The sequence below is a fragment of the Lepisosteus platostomus genome, chromosome 1, assembly GCF_059453375.1.
Source record: "Lepisosteus platostomus isolate fLepPlt1 chromosome 1, fLepPlt1.hap1, whole genome shotgun sequence".
Lineage (NCBI taxonomy): Eukaryota > Metazoa > Chordata > Actinopteri > Semionotiformes > Lepisosteidae > Lepisosteus > Lepisosteus platostomus.
Window position 1 is genome coordinate 50961645 of NC_142611.1, and position 18832 is coordinate 50980476.

Consider the following 18832-nt stretch of genomic DNA (forward strand, 5'->3'; position numbering starts at 1 on the left):
TAATTACATATAATTACATATCCCATCCCTTTCAAACAGGAACCTGCCTTTCCACTTCGTACTTGTTTTCAGTTTACGAGCCATATTGAGGGAGACACTGCACAATATACTGTAGAGAGCAATGGCGTGCTAGAGGCTCAGTAGCTAGTTCACAAAGCGTAGCTCAGGTTGGTGGCGCGCCAGATTTGAATTTGAGAAATTTCTCGCATCGTTTATGGTGGCCCAAGAGTACAACGCCCACGAAAAAAAAGGGAACGGACACTAATAAAAGAGCGTACACTGATGATTACATCATTATTATTCCCACCACTTCCAGGCTGTCAAAATGTTTACAGGATCAACAGAGATATAAAGAGTCAAATCGGCGGGGATCTGGGCAGGGACACCTGAGGGATAAGGAAGAGGATGACACACTGTATTTTCTGTGCTTCATCCAAACCACAGGGCTCATCCAAGCTGTGGTGCAAAACAGTTAAGCACTTCTTCAATAAAAAGTCCTTTCTTAAACTGAGATACTACATCAGCTCAAAATCTGTTAGAATTCATGTTGATGAAATAGAAGGTGACACAACCAGAGGTCAGGTTAGAAAAGGAATGTAAATCAGTTTATTGTTTGGAAGAAGATTATGGATTTGGGTCAGAATACCCAAATCTGACAAATTCAGCAAAATTCCACTCAATTTCATGCACTGCAATGACAGTCCATAGGGACGTCTGAAAAGCGATATGAGGAAAAAAGAACCAGATGACATATATTTACAGTACAAAAACAAAAACTACACATTGCTTTGCTTTTTTTCCATTTCTAAAATCATTGCACTTAGTTTTTACTAACAGTCATTGTAATAAATAGGTACAATACCTGTACTTTAAAAAGAAAAAAATACTAACAGCAAAAAAACAAAATCTCATTAAATTATATACAGAACAAAACAGACTTGTTTTCGTATCTCAAAAAAAGGAGAATATTCCCTGACTAGAACTTTTTGCATCCATCTCACTTTCTTGACATTGGTGTAAGGAATCTCACTGGCCTAACAGTACAAAAGCAACTTTAGGAATAAAAGATGTACAGTCAAGCTTAAGTTTAAATTTTAGACAATGCCAAGTGCTGTCAGGGCTGCACAGGAAATCAGAAACTATAGAATAAAGTCTAAACATCAGGGACATAGTCACAATGAAAAACAGTTTGTTTTTGTGTTGGTTCAGAGGCGTACAACTTACTGTTGATTTGAAAGATCATTTTGTGTATATCTGTAATGGATTTCCAATGTTTGCCTGGAGTGCTCACTTATACTGCACTGACACTGACACCTGGCAGGAGTGCTTATGTGAGACAGGGGGATTTGAAGCTATACCTTCTCATCGCCCTGCCTCCTGTAAACAGGCCCCTTCTGTGTTTTTAGAAGAATAATGTTGTGGTGAGTACAACCAAAACTGAATCTGTGAATCAAAATCAAAATCTCCATTTTCATAATTGCAGGATTTCTGAAGGCCATGGGAAAGTATGAAACATGCTTCCTTTTTCTTCAAATGCTGTTACGTAACATCCTGCATTGTAAAACAGTCAGCTCTGGCTGCTCCAGTGCGCATGTCAGGAATTAATTCTGTGTGACACGTTTGAACAGCTGTAGTGGGAAACTCATCCAGTATCTGTTCACTCTCGTTTCACAAGAGATACAAAAGATGTAGTGTAATAAACTAAACGGTTGTAAGGAATTTGATTTCAAAAATCAATTTTTGAAAAAAGCTATAAGACAAAATTAAGATCTGTCACACTGTGGTTCTATACACAGATCTGTCACTTTGCATTTGATTATTGGGCACCATTCTAAATAGACGTACTGTTTTGAAAATTCCTTTAAGGTCATCCCTTATATAAAGACGCTTGAAGTGAGCCTTTTTGTAACAAACTCCAGTTCCTGCTTATCAGTCTTTAAAAATGCATTAAAAGCTTTGCATGTGTAATGCCTGAATATTTCACACAAAAACATATACTGTAGCAATATAGATCTCAATTGTAGTTATGCTCAGTGTAACAGTCACTAGCATCTTACAGTCTTATTTCCTTCAGTGGGAGATTATAGTAAAACATACAGACATACAAACACAATGTCAGATGTGAATTACTACAATGGGCCAGCATATCTTTCATCTTCTTCAATATCCTACACCTGCTGCATCCCTTAATCCATTTATCCAACAACTCCAGGACTCACACACTATTATCTTAATATAATGGTGTGATAACAGCTAATAATGGGACAAATTTGTTACTTTCAGAGGTAAACCAACAATAGCAACATTTGGCCAATTATCAGTCGTCATTATCATTTTTGTTGCATTGCCCTGTCCAAACTGAAAGCACTGTAAACATGTTCACTACAAAGTAGCTTGCGTCTTAAATATAATTTTCCAGTGGCATTCTTAAAAGAAAGAAAAACATATGCATTAGCCGAAAACACAATGCCTAGGAAATGAATCCCCAAGACAACATTATTTTACTCCTTTGTACTAATACTGTAAAGCCTTAATGATGGCCATAAGTCTCACAGGTCTCAGGTCCTGGAGTCACACTTTGACGAGATGACAAAGGAGTTCAGCACACAGGCCCTCCTGTGTGCTTTTGAGTGCAATCCTCTTCTCTGGCGCAAGGCAAAGTCTTCCTGGCCCCACAGCAGCCCTCATAATAAAATTAAAAAAAAAACCTCTAACATAAAAAGCCTTAAATGGAACGTTGAAATTTTCTCCCCAGTCGCTAGGGTTTTCGTTACTGGGCTGGGTCGTTTTCAAGGCAATCCGGCCCCCTTAACAAAAAGCCTCTCCTCTGCAGGGTGGTGCCCGTCCCACCTCATGCCTTTCTGTCCCGCCCGCAGGAGGCCGGCAGCGGCCCTCAGGTGTCCCTGCAGGCCTCGCAGCAGCGCGTCTTGAACTGCGCCAGCTGGCAGAGACTCAGCTGCTTCACCTTCTCGCAGTACCTGGTGGAGTCCCGGCATTCGGCTGCGAGAGAAAAGCAACACCTCAGCCGCGCCCAGAGGAAGACAGACCAGGCTGTGTGAATACTTCAATTTGCCTCCACCCCCGATTTCAGTCTCATTATGAAGTTTTCGGATTTTCTACTTTTTGATTGGTCTCTGACAATACCTTTCTCAAACATCATTGTAAGATGCAGATTTATCCATCTGCAAGACCCAAACAGTCCTATGGACCTGGGGAGTTTGTATGTTCTTTCCATGTTCACATGGATTTTTTTTCTGTAGTCCAAAAACATTCTAGTAGGTTAATTGGCTTCTGGGAAAATTGGCCCTGGTGTGAGGGTGTTTGTGTCTGTGTGTCATCCAGGTTGTGTCCTGCCTTGTGCCCATTGCTTGCTGGGTTTGGGTCCAGCTCCCTGCAACCCAGTAATAATAATAATTGCTTACACTTATATAGCGCTTTTCTGGACACTCCACTCTAAGCGCTTTACAGATAATGGGGATTCCCCTCCACCACCACCAATGTGCAGCTTCCATAGTGAGCGAGTATGCTCACCACACACCAGCTAACAGTTGGGAGTTGAACAGAGTGATGAAGCCATAGATGGGGATTATTAGGAGGCCATGATTGGTAAAGGCTAGGGGGAAATTTGGCCAGGAGACCAGGGTAACACCCCTACTCTTTTTGAGAAACGGCTTGGGATTTTTAATGACTACAGAGGGTCAGGACCTTGGTTTTACATCTTATTCGAAGGATGGCACCTTTTATACAGTATAGTGTCCCCATCACTACACTGGGGCATTAGGACCTTCACAGACCGCAGGGTGGACTTGGAAAGAAAGAAGACCAAAAGAACAGAGATATCTCTGCAGCGCCATGGGCAATAAGAGTCTCCCACCAGGGACCAGTCCCGTATACCAGGGGTGACCCTCTCCTTTGAAGGGTCGTGCCCATCCCACCTCGTGCATGACCTGCTTCCTGGTTGGCGACTCTTATTTCCCTTGGCGTGGACAATGGAAGCTGCAGACCGCTGGAGAGCAAGACTCACTCTTGGCGCAGGGAAGGATGTTGCAGCGCTGCCAGCTGGCCGGCCTCGGCCTCCAGGAGCACTGCAGCTCTCTGGTGGGCTTGCCGCTGCGCAGGTGGACGCACGTCACGTGGCGGGACTGGAAACCATGGCTCCCACAGGTGGCGGTGCACTGGGTCCAGGAGCGCGCTCGCCACTGCACCGCGCAGGCCTCCAGGGGGCAGTGTCGAGACGCAGCAGGCCTGGGGATACCACACACAGCGACACGGCAACGTCAGAAAACACGCCTGCATCCCATTCACGAGGAGTAACGACACTCAGGAATTACATGTGTCGGAGGCTGTCTACTGAGAATTTAGGTACGGCGAGATTCGACTTAACCCGCCTGGCTGAGGGCCTGCCCTTGGGCGTAGGGAGGAAGAGATCGACTCCCCCAAGGAGGAGCTGGGGTGGAGGAGGGAGGCATAAAATGATTGCCAGAGCAGTGGTTTACTCATGGTTTATGTAGCTTTTGGTAAATTACATCACGAATGACAATGATTTAGAAAATGTGAGGTTAAGGTGACTTCATTGATTCAAGTTCAGTATCTTTAGTTAAAAACTCCATTAACAAGAGTTTAGAGTCAACTCACACGGACAAATCTCATTGAACTCCTGTTGCCAAAATACCTGAGCTTCGGCATTTTCTATAGTGTGAGTTTACTGTCAGCAGGCTCTATCAAAAGTGGATTTAAGCAGTGGTAGTTTATAAATGACATATAGTCAAGAGTTATAATTGTAAGAGATATGTTTGCACCGTTAAAGCCAGTTACTGTAGTGAATATATTGTTTAATATAATTAATATATAGTTTTAATTAATATTAATATAGAATTAATAATTAATAATAATTAAACATTATAAGACTTGTCCTGCAAAACATTTCACCAAATCAGGAGCACCAAAATGTTTTCATTGTTTGTTTCAGTGAGGTAATACAAACTTAGCAGAAGTAAAATGACAGGGGGTGGCATCACACTGACACTTTCAAGAACTTTGGAGAACAAGACATAAAAGACAGATGTTCCACAATGTAAAACTGTGGTACAGAGGCTATGGCACTGATCAGGTGTTCTGCATCTAGCTTGTAAATTAGCTGAAAGTTTGAATATATTATAAGTTCCAGCCTTGCCTCTGAAGACCATCACAATCATTCAGAGGAAGCCCAGTGCCATTCTTGTCCTGGCAGAAGACGTGTCTGTGCTGTGTCGCCAGTCTCAGTCCGACACACTGTCCTTGACACTGTGAAGCAGAGAAATATGTCATATGTCACAATCTCATCAGGGCAGACCTCTCCTTTAAGGTGTGTATCATCTGCATTTTCCTCCAATAGGTTTTCCAATAAATTTCAAATACGTATGAATGCATCCTGCCTGAACCCCTGCTGGGATTCCCAAAGCTAATTTCACCACCCCCAAAAAAAACTACTGGTCTGCCCTCCACCCTCATACCATGCCAAACAGTAATCTATGTCTAAGAGCAACAGAAAATGATAAAGTTAGATTTTTCTGAGGCGCAAATGAAACACTTGGGTCTGGATTTAATCAAATCAAATAAAAAAATCTGGATTTAATAAAATACTTCAAACATAGATATTAGACAAAATGGCCAATTGCATGCCACCAGTGGTGCCATTACCTAGGCTTGGAGTTATACTTGAGGTGCTTTGGCCTTGGCAAAAAGATAAAAAGTGCAGAAATCTCTGCTGCGCCATGGGAAATGTGAGTCACCCACCAGGCACCAGTCTGTAGCTCAATCTGTGTTCACATGACTTTGACCAGATTACTAGTTTTTACTAGTTCACTAGCTGAGCTACTCAGGAGGCTCCCCTCCACAACTGATCCAAAACGTACATTATTGGTTTTCATTGTGCAGAAGTGTGTAATATTGACCAATGCTTACAGTAAAACATAGATATTATTAACATGAAGATGCGAGGTTGTTTCATCCATGGAAAATAAAATATAGTAAAGGAATATCACCATTCCAAAGTCAGGAAGTACTATAGGAAGCAGTATTCGTTATTCAGCCTCGTAATGACATAAAATAAACAGCTGCACAGAACATGAACTTCTACTGTAAGAAAAAGGAACAAGTTTTAAAACCTGTCTTTGCCGATATAGTCTCCTAAACTCGGTTTAACACTCTTAAATATTTTGGTCTGACTGGAAGAGACAGAAGACTGAATAAAGAAGAAAGCAAATAACTGAAGCATAACCTGAGGGAAGGATTAGAACTTAACTAAGATAAAATTTGCGACACATAGGTGATAATATGCACTTCTTTACTAGGTTACATTTAGCAAGAACTATTCAGAATTCATTTGCGTTCCCTGGTTCTAAAAATGCATTAGAGTTACACATACCCCCGAAACCTTTGAGAGGCTAGTATTTTAATTTCTAGAACTTCAGCAGGACATATTTGCACATCCGCTTCCCCCTGTATCAGTCAAGATAAACAGTGAAACTAACAGGGCAGGCTCAGACTACAGAACTCGCTTTCTCTTGCAAGGTCTTACCTGTGTCCAGGAAGAGGTTGCCCAGCCCACACAGAGCAGTGTGTTGCAAGACTGTGAATCTGGAGGCCGCTGGCCTGCCTCAGAGCAGCTGCTGTCGGCCAGGGGAGTGGAGATGCCATCAGCGGTCTCCTTGTGGCACGACACTGTGCGGTTCTGAAGACCACCCCCACAGCTCCTGGAACACAGGGACCAGGGTGACACCAGCCACCTGCCACAGAGGAGACAGACAAACGTGCCGCTTGTTACCAACACCACAGGGTCTGTAAAATACCCATCCATCCATTTTCGATCCGCTTCATTCGGGTCAGCGTCCCGGGGGAACCAGAGCCTATTCAGGCAAACAGCGGGTGCAGGGCAGGGTGCACTCTGGACGGGACGCCAGTCCATCGCAGGACTGACACAGACCCAAACACGCACACATTCACACTACGGCCAAATATTTCCAGAAGTCAATTAACCTACCAGCATACCAGCACTTGGGATTGTGGCAAAAACCACACAGACATGCAGAGAACATACAAACTCAACACAGATAGCACCCAGAAATTCAACCCAGGAGCCCAGTGCTGGGAGGCAGCAATACTACCCACTAGTACACCAGTAGTTGCCCCTCTGAAACATCCATTTCCTTTTTTTAACCCACAAGGTCAATGAACAAATGCTGTCCATCAGATAAAATTATCCTTTAATGGAATATCATTGGGTATCAAAGTAAATTGTGAGCACTCCACTCATTTGTGTCTTACACCATGTTAAAACCTATTACTGCAATTGATCTAACAGCATTTCTACCATGATAGCAGCAGTAGCAGCGAAGATTCATACATAAATCAATTTAATTAAATCTAGGCAGTGGCAAAAATGGAGCTATCATTCTTAGGCAGATGTTGTTTCAGTTTCCAATCAGAATACAGTAAATCGAACATTTCCAAATCTGACACTAGAAAAGAAGAGCTACCATTAACCAGCACTGAAACAGAACATTGTGTTTGGTACAGGGAGTTAATTGTGGGGGAAGAAAGTACAGTAGGCAGCTAAACCTGTAACATAAAGTTGTATGTCTCTGGGAACATACCAAAGCAGCCAGGAAATACACATGTAAACACAGAAGAGATCATACAAACTCCACACAGAAGGTATTGAACCCAGGGCCCAAGAGCTCTAACTACGCCCACCGTTATAACTGAGGAAGCATCAAGAAAACAGATGTTAAAGGGATAATTTCTGAAAAGCAGCTGAAAGCAATGACTCATTCTCAAAGAGGAAATGCTTCCAATCATTCATTGCACTCTTTACAAAGCCCATGACACTGCAATAATAAACTATTTCTTTGGATACATTTTATATGTCCCTTAAGTGTACAGCATGTCAGAAAAACAATTTCTACTAAAACCTCCATTACAGTGCTTCTTTTCTTGCACCATGGGCAAAACTGACCTTTTCTTGAAACATTTTTTCCATTCCCTGTGTGGATTTTTTCGTCTCTGAGGCACAGGAAATGCTACTTCTGTTTCAAAAGAGAAGTAGTGTTGCTACTGTGCAAAAAACACCAGCCAGCTCCTCAATAAATCACAACAGCCACATGAGTAATGTTCATTCTCTTAGGAGCAAGGCTGATGAGCTACAAGCAAATGTCAACAGTCTCCATGAATACAGGGACGCTGGTCTCCTGGCCTTTCCAGAGACTTGGCTCATAGACACGGAGTCGGACTTGGCCATTGAAGTTTTGGCGCCTCCTTTAGGCTGGACCGAGACAGAACAGCAACAAGAGGAACACAGGAGGGAGGTGTTTGTATATACTGTATCACGGTGCAAGAGAGGCTCTGTCTGGCTAATATTGAGTTGCTGTCAATGTTATTACCTACACAGAGAACTCCTGCAGACTTCTGAAACCGTTGCGTACATTCATCCTAAAGCAAATGGTGATTTTAACCACTGAAACCAAAGGAAGTCTTTGTACAATTTCTATCAATATGTTGACTGCCCAATGTGTACCAATAGAAGCCTGGATCTTTTCACCAAAAAGGCGTACCAGGGTACTGTGAAACCTTCACTTGGCTCATTTGAACACAACCCTCTGCTTTTAATGCCAGCCTATAGCACAGGAGACAGAGGGAGAAAGCTCAAGCACAGCAAGTCCAGATCCGAGCAATCAAAAGCACACAGTGCCTGTGGGGCTGTTTTGATTGCAGGGACTGAACTGCCTTTTAGAATCTTCTGATAATTCAGATGATCTCACAGACATGGTTTGTAGTGTAGGGAAGCAAAGAGTCACAGCGCAGTCCAGTGAAGGTTTGAAATGAGTTTCACGAAAATAGCCACGTCAATTACAAATAATTACAAGATTATAAGATTCTAAGAGTGTTAGAAAGCCAAGTTGGGATTAGTGACTCTACAGTTCTACAGTTATTAACCTGCTTAATTTTGACAAGTGACTGTATATTTTATTTACATTCTAACAAAGACTAAAATTCTAACAAAGTAAAGGAATAAGAGGTGGATAGGTAGCCTGGTCTTGGAACAGATCGCTGTGAAGAGACGGAATGCTGGTTTAGTGAGAAAAGGGGGCAGGCAGCCCAAGGAGGAGGAGAAGGAACGACAAAGAGATCTAGAAAAAGATTTAGAGGAAGGCATAGTGAGTCGCAGCAGAATATATTTCTTTCTCATCATACATGTATGTCTCTTATTTGTTAATGGGGTGTTGTGTTAAATGTATTATGTTATGTTGTCTTTTACCTAAATTCAAAGCAGATTTCCAGCTGGGACAATAAAGTAAGTATGAAAGAGTTCTCAGAAAATGTACTTTAAAATTGTTATTTTCAAGTATTTGTGAATAACCTTTTCTTGTTTTGGTCATGTTAGGATCAAAGCATTTAGTCTTGCAGATTATCGCCAATTATAAAAATAATATAATAGAGTTCACCTAAACATTATGGCATTACCTGACCTGACCTGACGGGCAGACCACAGTCTGTGAGACTTCAGAACTGCGTGTCTGAACTGGTAGTGAGTAACACAGGGGCACCTCAAGGGACAGTTCTTTCTCCATTCCTCTTCACCCTCTATACTTCGGACTTTAAGTACAACTCAAAGTCATGCCACCTGCAAAAGTTCTCAGATGACTCTGCGATTGTGGGATGTATCAAGGGTGAGCAGGAGGAGGAGTACAGAGGACTGGTCAGCAGCTTTGTGGAGTGGTGTGGGGTGAACCACTTGGAACTGAATGTTACAAAGACAAAGGAACTGGTGGTAGATTTCAGGAGGAAAAAGGTCAAACCTACTCCTGTCTACATCCATGGGAGTGGCGTGGAGATGGTGGACTCGTACAAGTACCTGGGAGTGCACATCGACGATAGACTGGAATGGTCTAAGAACATCGAGGCCATCTATAAGAACGGACAGAGCCGACTTTACTTCTTGAGGAGGCTCAGGTCCTTCAATGTGTGTAGTAAGATGCTACACATGTTTTATCAGTCGGTGGTAGCGAGTGCCATTTTCTACGCAGTGGTGTGCTGGGGCTCTGGGATTAGAGCAGTAGATTCCAAAAGGCTGAACAAGCTCATCAGGAGAGCGAGCTCTGTCATTGGGTCTGACCTGGACCCCTTGGAGGTAGTGGCTGAGAGGAGAATGATGTCCAAACTGGAGGCCATCATGGACAACTTCTCCCATCCCCTCTATGACAGGCTTGCAGGAATGAAGAGCACGTTCAGCAATAGACTGATTCACCCACGGTGCGACAGGGAGCGCTACAGGAGGTCATTCTTGCCGTCTGCCATAAGACTGTACAACGCATCCACCTTGCGTCTTGGCAGAGGCAACAGCGACAGTGACCTGTTTCTGGACTAAACGCATATACACATATACTGCTACATCTGTTCTCTTTCTTTTTCTTTTTCTTTTTCCCGTTTACAACCACTTTTTTGTGCAATATATGCCAGGGACCTGTGCAATACATTTATATTTATATTTATATCTATGGTTACATCTATATTTATATTCATACGTGTGATACGATTTTCTGTGTACTGTACTGTTCTAGTTTCCTCTTGTGTGTCCGGACTGTGAGTAACTCTTGTATTGTATTGTATGTATTGTACTATTAGTATATAATTCGTTACACTGTGGCTGTGTTGTGTGTGTTAAGCTGCTGTTGCACTGCAATTTCCCTCACGGGATCAATAAAGTATCTATCTATCTATTAGCAACATCGACGGAAAGGAAATTAATGTATTGCTCAGTGACTTAATTTTGCTCAATTGCAGTTCAGCTTCTTAGCCTATAGAGGTCAGCAACAGTAGCTAATTTATACAACAGCATCTTAATACAAACAATACTGTAATTGTATCATTATATCTCATTAACTAAGAGTTATATTAAGATAAGAAAATTTGAAAATGAAAAGACAAGCCAGATATTGTCTTTTAAAAAATATATATATTTAGAGGGATCTGAAAACAAAAAATATTTCTGATGTAGTGAGACTACATTTACTAAAGCAACTAAGCATGCCTAAAATATATGATAGCACTGATGAAGAGAACATTTTTAAATGGAGCTTTTGAAAATGTTTTTCAAATTATTAAAGAAATACACGAAAACAGAACTGCATGCAAAAACTGTATGATTATAATTTACTGTACGTTTCCAGACTGTCCCAAAGAATACACAGAAATACAGATAAGAGGATACTGTCATGATCAGCTAAATAGTGATACATCACTTGGTAATCATTTAATGTCTTAAAAATGAATCTGGACTTCTGTCTTTCAAAATGAAAAATAAAATACTTGACTATTTTTATATTTACTATTATATTCAAGATGGACCCTTAAAAAAGTAAGATGTAACTGTAGCAGAAACCACTCAGTGGAGCTGAAGGATCACAGAAGATAATAAGGGCAGTAGAAGTACTGTATACCCTACCTGCAAAGTACATGGCCAGATTGCACCATCCTGCCAACATACAGTATCTGGCTAAAATATGTTCTAAAGGCAGCCTTTGCAGCAGCCTTTATGCACCAAAAGCCCCACTACACAACAGTACTAATTTAAGGGTTGATTTTATGTAGGCCAGCCTGAGTAACTTAATAATAAAAATTCCTTAGGTTTAGATATTCCTTAGACCTTAGATATAGCTCTTTTCTGGACACTCCACTCAATGCGGTTTACTGGTAATGGGGACTCTCCTCCACGACCACCAATGTGCAGCCCCACCTGGATGATGCGACAGCAGCCATAGTGCGCCAGAACGCTCACCACACATCAGCTATCAGTGGGGAGGAGAACAGAGTGATGAAGCCAATTCAGAGGTGGGGATTATTAGTAGCATTAGGGCCCACAGAGACCACAGGGTGAGCGCTCCCTGCTGGTCCCACTAACACCTCTTCCAGCAGCAACCTTAGCTTTCCCAGGAAGTCTCCCATTCAGGTACTTCACAATGGAAGTTAGCCAGGACACAGGAGTTAACACCTCTAACCATAAAAACAATACTATAGGATCTTTAATGGCCAAATAGTTGTGTTAAACATTGGTTTGACATCGAATCAGAAGGATGGCATCTCCTGTTGCACATTACTCTGTCAACATACTGAGGCATTTATTTGGAAATTGTGGTCCAGAAGGGGGAGTGCCACTTACTGGTCAAGTCATATTTCTAACAGCAGCCTGATTTTCCTTGGAGATCTATTTCCACCCTAATAATGACAAGCCCAACATTTGTTACCTTTTGAGATCAGGTGAGATCAGCACTGCTACTATCAAAATGCCAATAATAAGTAAAGTTTTCTACATTTTGAATTGTTCTTTTTTTTTGCCCCTCAGGATGATAACGTCTGTTCATAATAAACATTGCTCTCTGCCATAAGCTCTATAGCACCACAGAGTTTGCTCTCACATGGAAAGAAGAGGACATCTGAACCAATCCACAGCTATCTTGCCCACCCTTGGATTATACCAGGACTCTAACCAGAAAACTGTGGACTATGGACTACAGACTTAAATGCTATGACATATATAGTTGTTTTCAAGAAAATCTGAATTAAATTTGGTCTAAATTTAAATTGAATAGAATTATATTAGATTAAAATACACTAGTAATTGTCCCAGAGGAATAGCAGTTTCCCCAAAATAATTATAACCTTATAACATATGTGAACTTGGATTGATTTCATCCAGAGGCCCTTTTCAGAATCTATTCAGTCTCAATGTGTACATTCTTGACTGAATAGTAAAGAAATATTCTGGTCCTGTGAAGTTTTCCTCCCTGTGTCTTTGTTGGTTTTCTCTGGGCACCGTGCAAACCTTAAAGACACGCTGGCTTGGTTAACTGGGGGCTCTGAATCGTCCCTGAGTGCATCAGTGTAGGTGTGAGTGTGTCTGTATGCACTGTGATGAACTGGTGTGCTACCCTTGATAGTTTTGCCCCGAACCTACACTTATAAGAAGAGCTCTGGTTTGTTGCATCCAGTACAATAAAAAAGGTGCTTTCAGCTAATCAGTGGATGATTGACATATTAGAAAGATGTCATATAGTTTTTAATAAGATATTTTAAATGTTTCAGCATGGATATATTATATATACACTCTAGATTATACACACTGCACAATCTGCAGAATTCACAGGCTTCATGAATCAAAGCACATATTCTTAGAATCCTACCTGGGAGAACAATGGTGCCCATTACAGGACTCTGTCGTCAGTGAAGAATTAGTCTTATCCGTGCACTGGGAGTTGTTGCTCATCACTCCATCCAGGAGACATCTTTGCCCAGCAGACATAACACCTTGGATTCACAGGGGTCAGAAAATGATTTCAGGTTACACCTCTCCACTAGGTGCATTGCTGATGACCAGTCACGAGTCTTCCTTAATCACAAGTGTCACTTTAAGACATGTGCTGCTTTAAATCCATATAAGACTTGAACACAACACAGCAGCAGGCATACGATGGAGTTTGATGGAGTCATAATATGGGAAAAAGTGACCATTTTCATTAAGATTAAGATCACTTTATTAGCCATATACAATTTCCTGTCTAAGGAATTTGTCTTTTCGCATACCCCAACTTGCTCTCCATGAGACACACAGACAGGGAGAGAAGCTTGGGGTCAGAGCGCAGGGTCAACCATTTATACGCCACCCCTAGAGCAGTTGGAGTTAAGGGCCTTGCTCAGGGGCCCAACAGAGTAGGATTCTTCTGCCGGCTTTGGGATATGAACTGGCAACCTTCCAGCCACAGGCACAGATCCTTAGCCACAGAGCCACCACATTTATTTGCTTCATAAGAGCATACAGAATGGCAGCTATAGTAGAGAAAAGGTAGAGGACAACTGCTGCTCTTGTCCATTAAACATTTAATCAAACAGTGCATAATAATACCATAATGATCCCTAGATTGGCAAAATTCATTGGCAGAATCTTTAATCCCGTGCTGGAGTTGCACAAGTATAGGATACCTGCCCTGTCCAAGTCCTGTGTGCCCTTCTTCTGTTGAAAACAGGACATCTCAAAAGTTCTTGACATGCTTTGGCGTCAGGGCATTAAAGTTCATATAACCACAAATGGGAAACAAGAATTTTTCGAGGCAAACCCGATTGTGTCGGTATCTTTCAAGATCCATGGCAACAATCACAGCAGTGTATAATGCAAATCCTGTGTGCCGCCCTGACATGTTTTGGAAGGATTCTGCCAGAATTGTGAACATTTCACTGTTAAAAGACTGTATACTTATACTGTAATATGGGGAAAGGGGGGTGAGGGGGTCTGCATCTGCATTTTGAAGAGCAAAACCAACCATAAAACTAGCAAACTATTAATAAAAATTAATTAAATGTAAAGTTTTTTTTTACTGAACAATAGTAAGAAAGAATTAAAAGGTACAAATCTACGAATATATAAGACATTGCTTTCAGAAGTCATGCTTAAAAATATTTAAGAAATTTCAAAACATTTTTTATGTAAACCTAGAATTTTACCCAGAACGGGGTAAATATCACAATGTCACATTTTGCTTGTGCTAACCTACAATGTCTCACGAAGAAGGCTCCAGAGCCGAAACATTGTGTATCTTTTTTTCTCTTTTCAGCATGGAATAAACCTTTACTTGTTCCTTTACAATAAATGTCTTCACTTGCTTCAATTCTGCTGACCCACTGCAGAAACATTATTTGTGCAAATGTAAATATGATTTATTCACTTTGAAATACTGTACTGTGCCACTTTTCGTGTTTCACACAACTACTGAGACACGTTTTGCATCCATTACATCCAGGGCTGATAGCTGTGACACTTTGCTTTCTTTGCTACTGGGCTGTGACTAATGGAGTTTGTGGTTTATACAAAACACAGCTGTTAGAAATTCAAGATAAGCAGAAATTGGGACACGGCTTGTACAGTGATTTGCTCCACTGGCTTCGAGCACATTTTTTATTTAATCTATTATATTTTTTCACTAATGAACAGTTTTCAGGTGAAGCAAATGAATACTGTTAAGCATTTGGAAAATGAACTTGTGTTTTCAGACACTTATCGACATAATAACATGACATAAGACCCTTCTTGAGTTTAATATGTAAGACCTGATGAAGACCTTTTTGTGCTAAAATACCGATGGCATTCAATTAATTGTCATGGTGTTCAAAGCGTGAATCCATCTTTTAAATGATTCTGATTGATCTTCATTGAACACAATGCCCAATGCACTTAATTAACTATGGGTGTGCATTCTCTTTTTTGTTTGTAAAATTCACAGATGAATACTAAAAGGCTGGTGTGGGCTGTCTACTAGTACAAACAATTAAAATAACACTGGGAGGCAAATAACACTGGAAGGGAAAGTAAGCTTTTTCCCCATAACACTCCTGCATGATTTCATTTTTATCTTCAATAATACAGATTATTAATTTTTTTTAACATGAAATTTTGCATGGTAACTTTGGGAGCACATTTGTGGTGTTTGTAAAGAAATCACAAAAGCATTTGTGGAATAATACTGAAAAACAATTTGGGATTTGCAGGAGCTGTGATACTCATCAGCCTTAGCAAGGATACTTGCCTTGTATGTCTAAGGCTGCGCTCTGCCGTAGGGTTCCTGCTTCATTTTCTGAGAGACAGCTCACTTCCCCTTCTAGATTCTTTGTGATGCGCGAGATCTGTAAGACGTGGTTCTCTGCCAGAAGCTGATAAGAAATCCCCAGTTCCTTAGCCAGTGGCTGGCTGTTGTGAAACCAGGAGATCTGTGGTCTGGGACGACCTTTCACTGAGCATCCTGAATGGAAGACACCAAAATACAGTATCAGGTTGAAGCAAGCAGTCATTACACCAACAGCTTAGAATAAAAAAAAAGTCTTCAGAACATCGCAATTGTTGCTGTGTTTCTCAATCGACATGCAGGTTTTTGTCTACGGTTTGTGAATCAGAATTTAATTTGGCCTGTTGATAGTAAGTTGATGGAATTCTATACTATGGTGTTTAGACTAGCATTTGGCATATTCATCATCATCTTCATGATCTCCCTTTATAACGCATTTACTACTTATATATAAGGTGTTCCTTGTCTTAAAAGGTTTTAAATACATTTACAGTAGACCCAGATCTGCCATTTGAGAAGTTCTGATGCAAGTCCTCTTAAGTCTGCTGAAGACCAGGCTGTATACAATAGATACATCCTTCACTTGTGCAGCACCATGTCTGTTGAACTCACTGCCCAGGTCCATTAGAGACCCTGCGCCTGTAAATATTTTTAAAACTCACTTAAAGACCCCTCTGTTCAGTAAAGCTTTTAATACATAATCTGGTTTAACTCTTGGTTTTATTGGGTGCACTTACTCTATTTTTCAGTTTTTACACTTTGGATTTGTGTATTACTGGCATGCTATTAGTTCTGCTTTTTATGAAAGGCCCTTTTCAATAAGAAGTAATAGTGGTTTTAGCATTACTTCAGAATTGCTGTAGGTATTCAGTAACATCAAGATTCAGAAGATAAATGTGGAGTGGAATGAGGGAAAACAGGAACACAAACCAATGAGAATGTGAGATCCCACTGTTAGGGACACTCTGGTGTTATTGCCAGCGATGAGGAGCGTTTGGATGCCTGGCTCTGCTGCTGAAACCAGAGCTGCCCAATCTGCAAGTTCTGGAGAAGCCTGTGGAGGAGCTGGAAGGGATGGCAAGTGAAAAACAGTGGCTAAAAGCAATTCTCTAACTTCACAGAGAATACTTTGATGATATAATGCTATAACAGCATAACAGAGTGCTGTCACTATAATAGTGAAGTTCCTGCATTCACCACAGTCACTGATCAATACTTCTCTCTGGAGAGACGCAGAGGATCAGCTGAGGGGGTCTTCGCAGGCCTTCTGCTTAAGCCTTGTAAGGGCGAGATTGCGGAGGTGATCTTGTAGGTGAGGAAAAGTAGATCAGATAGAATTCTCTTTTCCTTGCAAGGTTGTAAGATATGCATTTATTACTGTATATGCGAATGAAACGTTGACCTAGTGAAGACATTCTAGTGTTGACTTAGTGGAGAAACGTCCCAGTAGGGAGTGAGTGAGTGAGAATGCAATGACATTCGCCCAGGAAACACCAGGCACACAAAATCCTGAGTGAAGTCTGAGATGTAAAAAGAAAGAGGGATTTGGAAGGGAGTCTGTTTTTCAAATAAAAGTATGTATGAAACCCTGCATTTGTGATGACCATTCAGGAGCAGAATGAATCACAGGAGTTAATCATAGTGCTCAAACCTGCAAGCTGCACATCAGAGGACAGGGAAGCAGAGCCGATGCTGTTCCTGGCAGTGCAAGTGTAGAGTCCCGCATCAGCCTCACTTGGTGCCAGAATCTTCAGGGTGCCATCTGGCATCTTTTCTACTCTGCCATAACAAAAGCAAAATAAAACACTTAATTGTAAGTTGTGATTCATGACTGAACTTCAAATTAAACAGTCCTAGAGCCTGGGTAAATAGTGTCACCCTTTGTAAAGCCTTTTCAACAGCCTCTACAGCTGCAAAGCCAGAAGAGAAGTCACAAAACGAGTTCATTATTTCAGCAAACACAGGAAATTAGTAATCTTGGTATTGGAGACAGAAATATTCCTGACCTGCTGCTGTAATGGAGCTCTACTCCATTCTTAGACCAGCTGACAGCTGGCTCGGGGCTGCCTGCAGCCTCACATCTGAGCTCCAGCTTGTTGGTCCACCTGTGCAGCAGGACTGGAAGGCCAATGTGGACAATGACCTCTGAGGAGGAAGCAGGGTTTTTCTGCAATGCTTTCTGCATGATCCAAGGGGCTCTGGGCTGTTCTTTGGGTGTTCCAGTAGAGCCCCGAGACCTGAGTATGTCTGTGTTGACTGAGACCTTGTGAAACGCAGGATTAAGTTTATGGGTGGTTGATTCCAGAGAGGTCAGCTCACCCCTTTCAGGATACTGCAAAGTGGATTCATTGCTTTCCCCTTTGTTCTTGGTGAGTTCCCCTAGCAGCTGCATAATGAGCTTGTCACCAAAGGAACTCCTGAGCTCTTCTGGCTGGAAAGACAGGTTTCTGATGATTTCATCCAGTTTCCACTGCTCAGTCACAAGAGTCAGAGGAACAGAGGTCTCCAGACTGTGGTCCTCCTCCAAAAATGAAACGTTTTTCTCCGATGAATTGAGCAGCTCTCCGGAGTATTGATTCTCCTTTGAAGGAGCTTTCAGCTCTAAGAGTCGGAGGACAATGTCATCATACAGGCTGAGTTTAACCCTTGGGTCCTGCACTTTATCTTGCAAGAGGAAATGTTCTCGAAGAGTTTTGCCCGTAGCTGTTAACCACAGACTGCTCTCCGGAGTGGTGAGCTTATGTTTGGAGCCGATGATCTTAACAACAAAACTCTCCTGTGCTTGGCCTGCCACACAGGTATAGGTCCCAGCATCAGACGTCTTGAGGTGCTGGATTTTGAGGTATCCAAACGGTGTGACTGTGATGTGGGACAAACCAGCAAGTGGCTTCCCATCCTTTTGCCATCTTAACAGACCCCTGTGGAACCGTCTGACAGGACAGCGGATGATCACTGAGGTTTTTGGCTTCAGATAGGCATTTCCTCCGACAACAAACTGTAACTTTTTCTCTGTTCTCCACTGAACGTATACCTTCCTCTGAGCCAGGATATGTGGACTGAGCTTAGTACCTGCAGGCTTGGCAGACCCTGGAATGAGATTAGAAAGAGGTACACTTGTTAGTCTGGAAATTGACTGAGTACGATTATGAGAGAGGATTTAGTGGCAAAGTATGTTATTTAGTCAA

At 41.7% G+C, this 18832-nt stretch overlaps 1 protein-coding gene across 3 annotated transcripts in view; it reads right to left on the minus strand.

The window, feature by feature from the left end:
- Positions 1-578: 578 nt before the first annotated feature.
- LOC148678079 (ADAMTS-like protein 1) overlaps positions 579-18832 on the minus strand; it is a 210388-nt gene continuing 192134 nt past the window's right edge. For 2 of the 3 annotated variants that reach the window (XM_088631307.1, XM_088631326.1), the window contains 9 exons: positions 17654-18734; positions 17299-17426; positions 16578-16712; positions 15612-15824; positions 13218-13341; positions 6560-6767; positions 5174-5283; positions 4025-4245; positions 579-3000 (listed from right to left, as the gene is read on the minus strand). In XM_088631307.1, coding sequence (XP_088487433.1) covers positions 2894-3000; positions 4025-4245; positions 5174-5283; positions 6560-6767; positions 13218-13341; positions 15612-15824; positions 16578-16712; positions 17299-17426; positions 17654-18734 — 2327 coding nt within the window. In that variant the 3' untranslated portion in view covers positions 579-2893. The remainder of the gene's footprint in view (positions 3001-4024; positions 4246-5173; positions 5284-6559; positions 6768-13217; positions 13342-15611; positions 15825-16577; positions 16713-17298; positions 17427-17653; positions 18735-18832) is intronic. The other variant, XM_088631318.1, reaches the window with a different exon arrangement.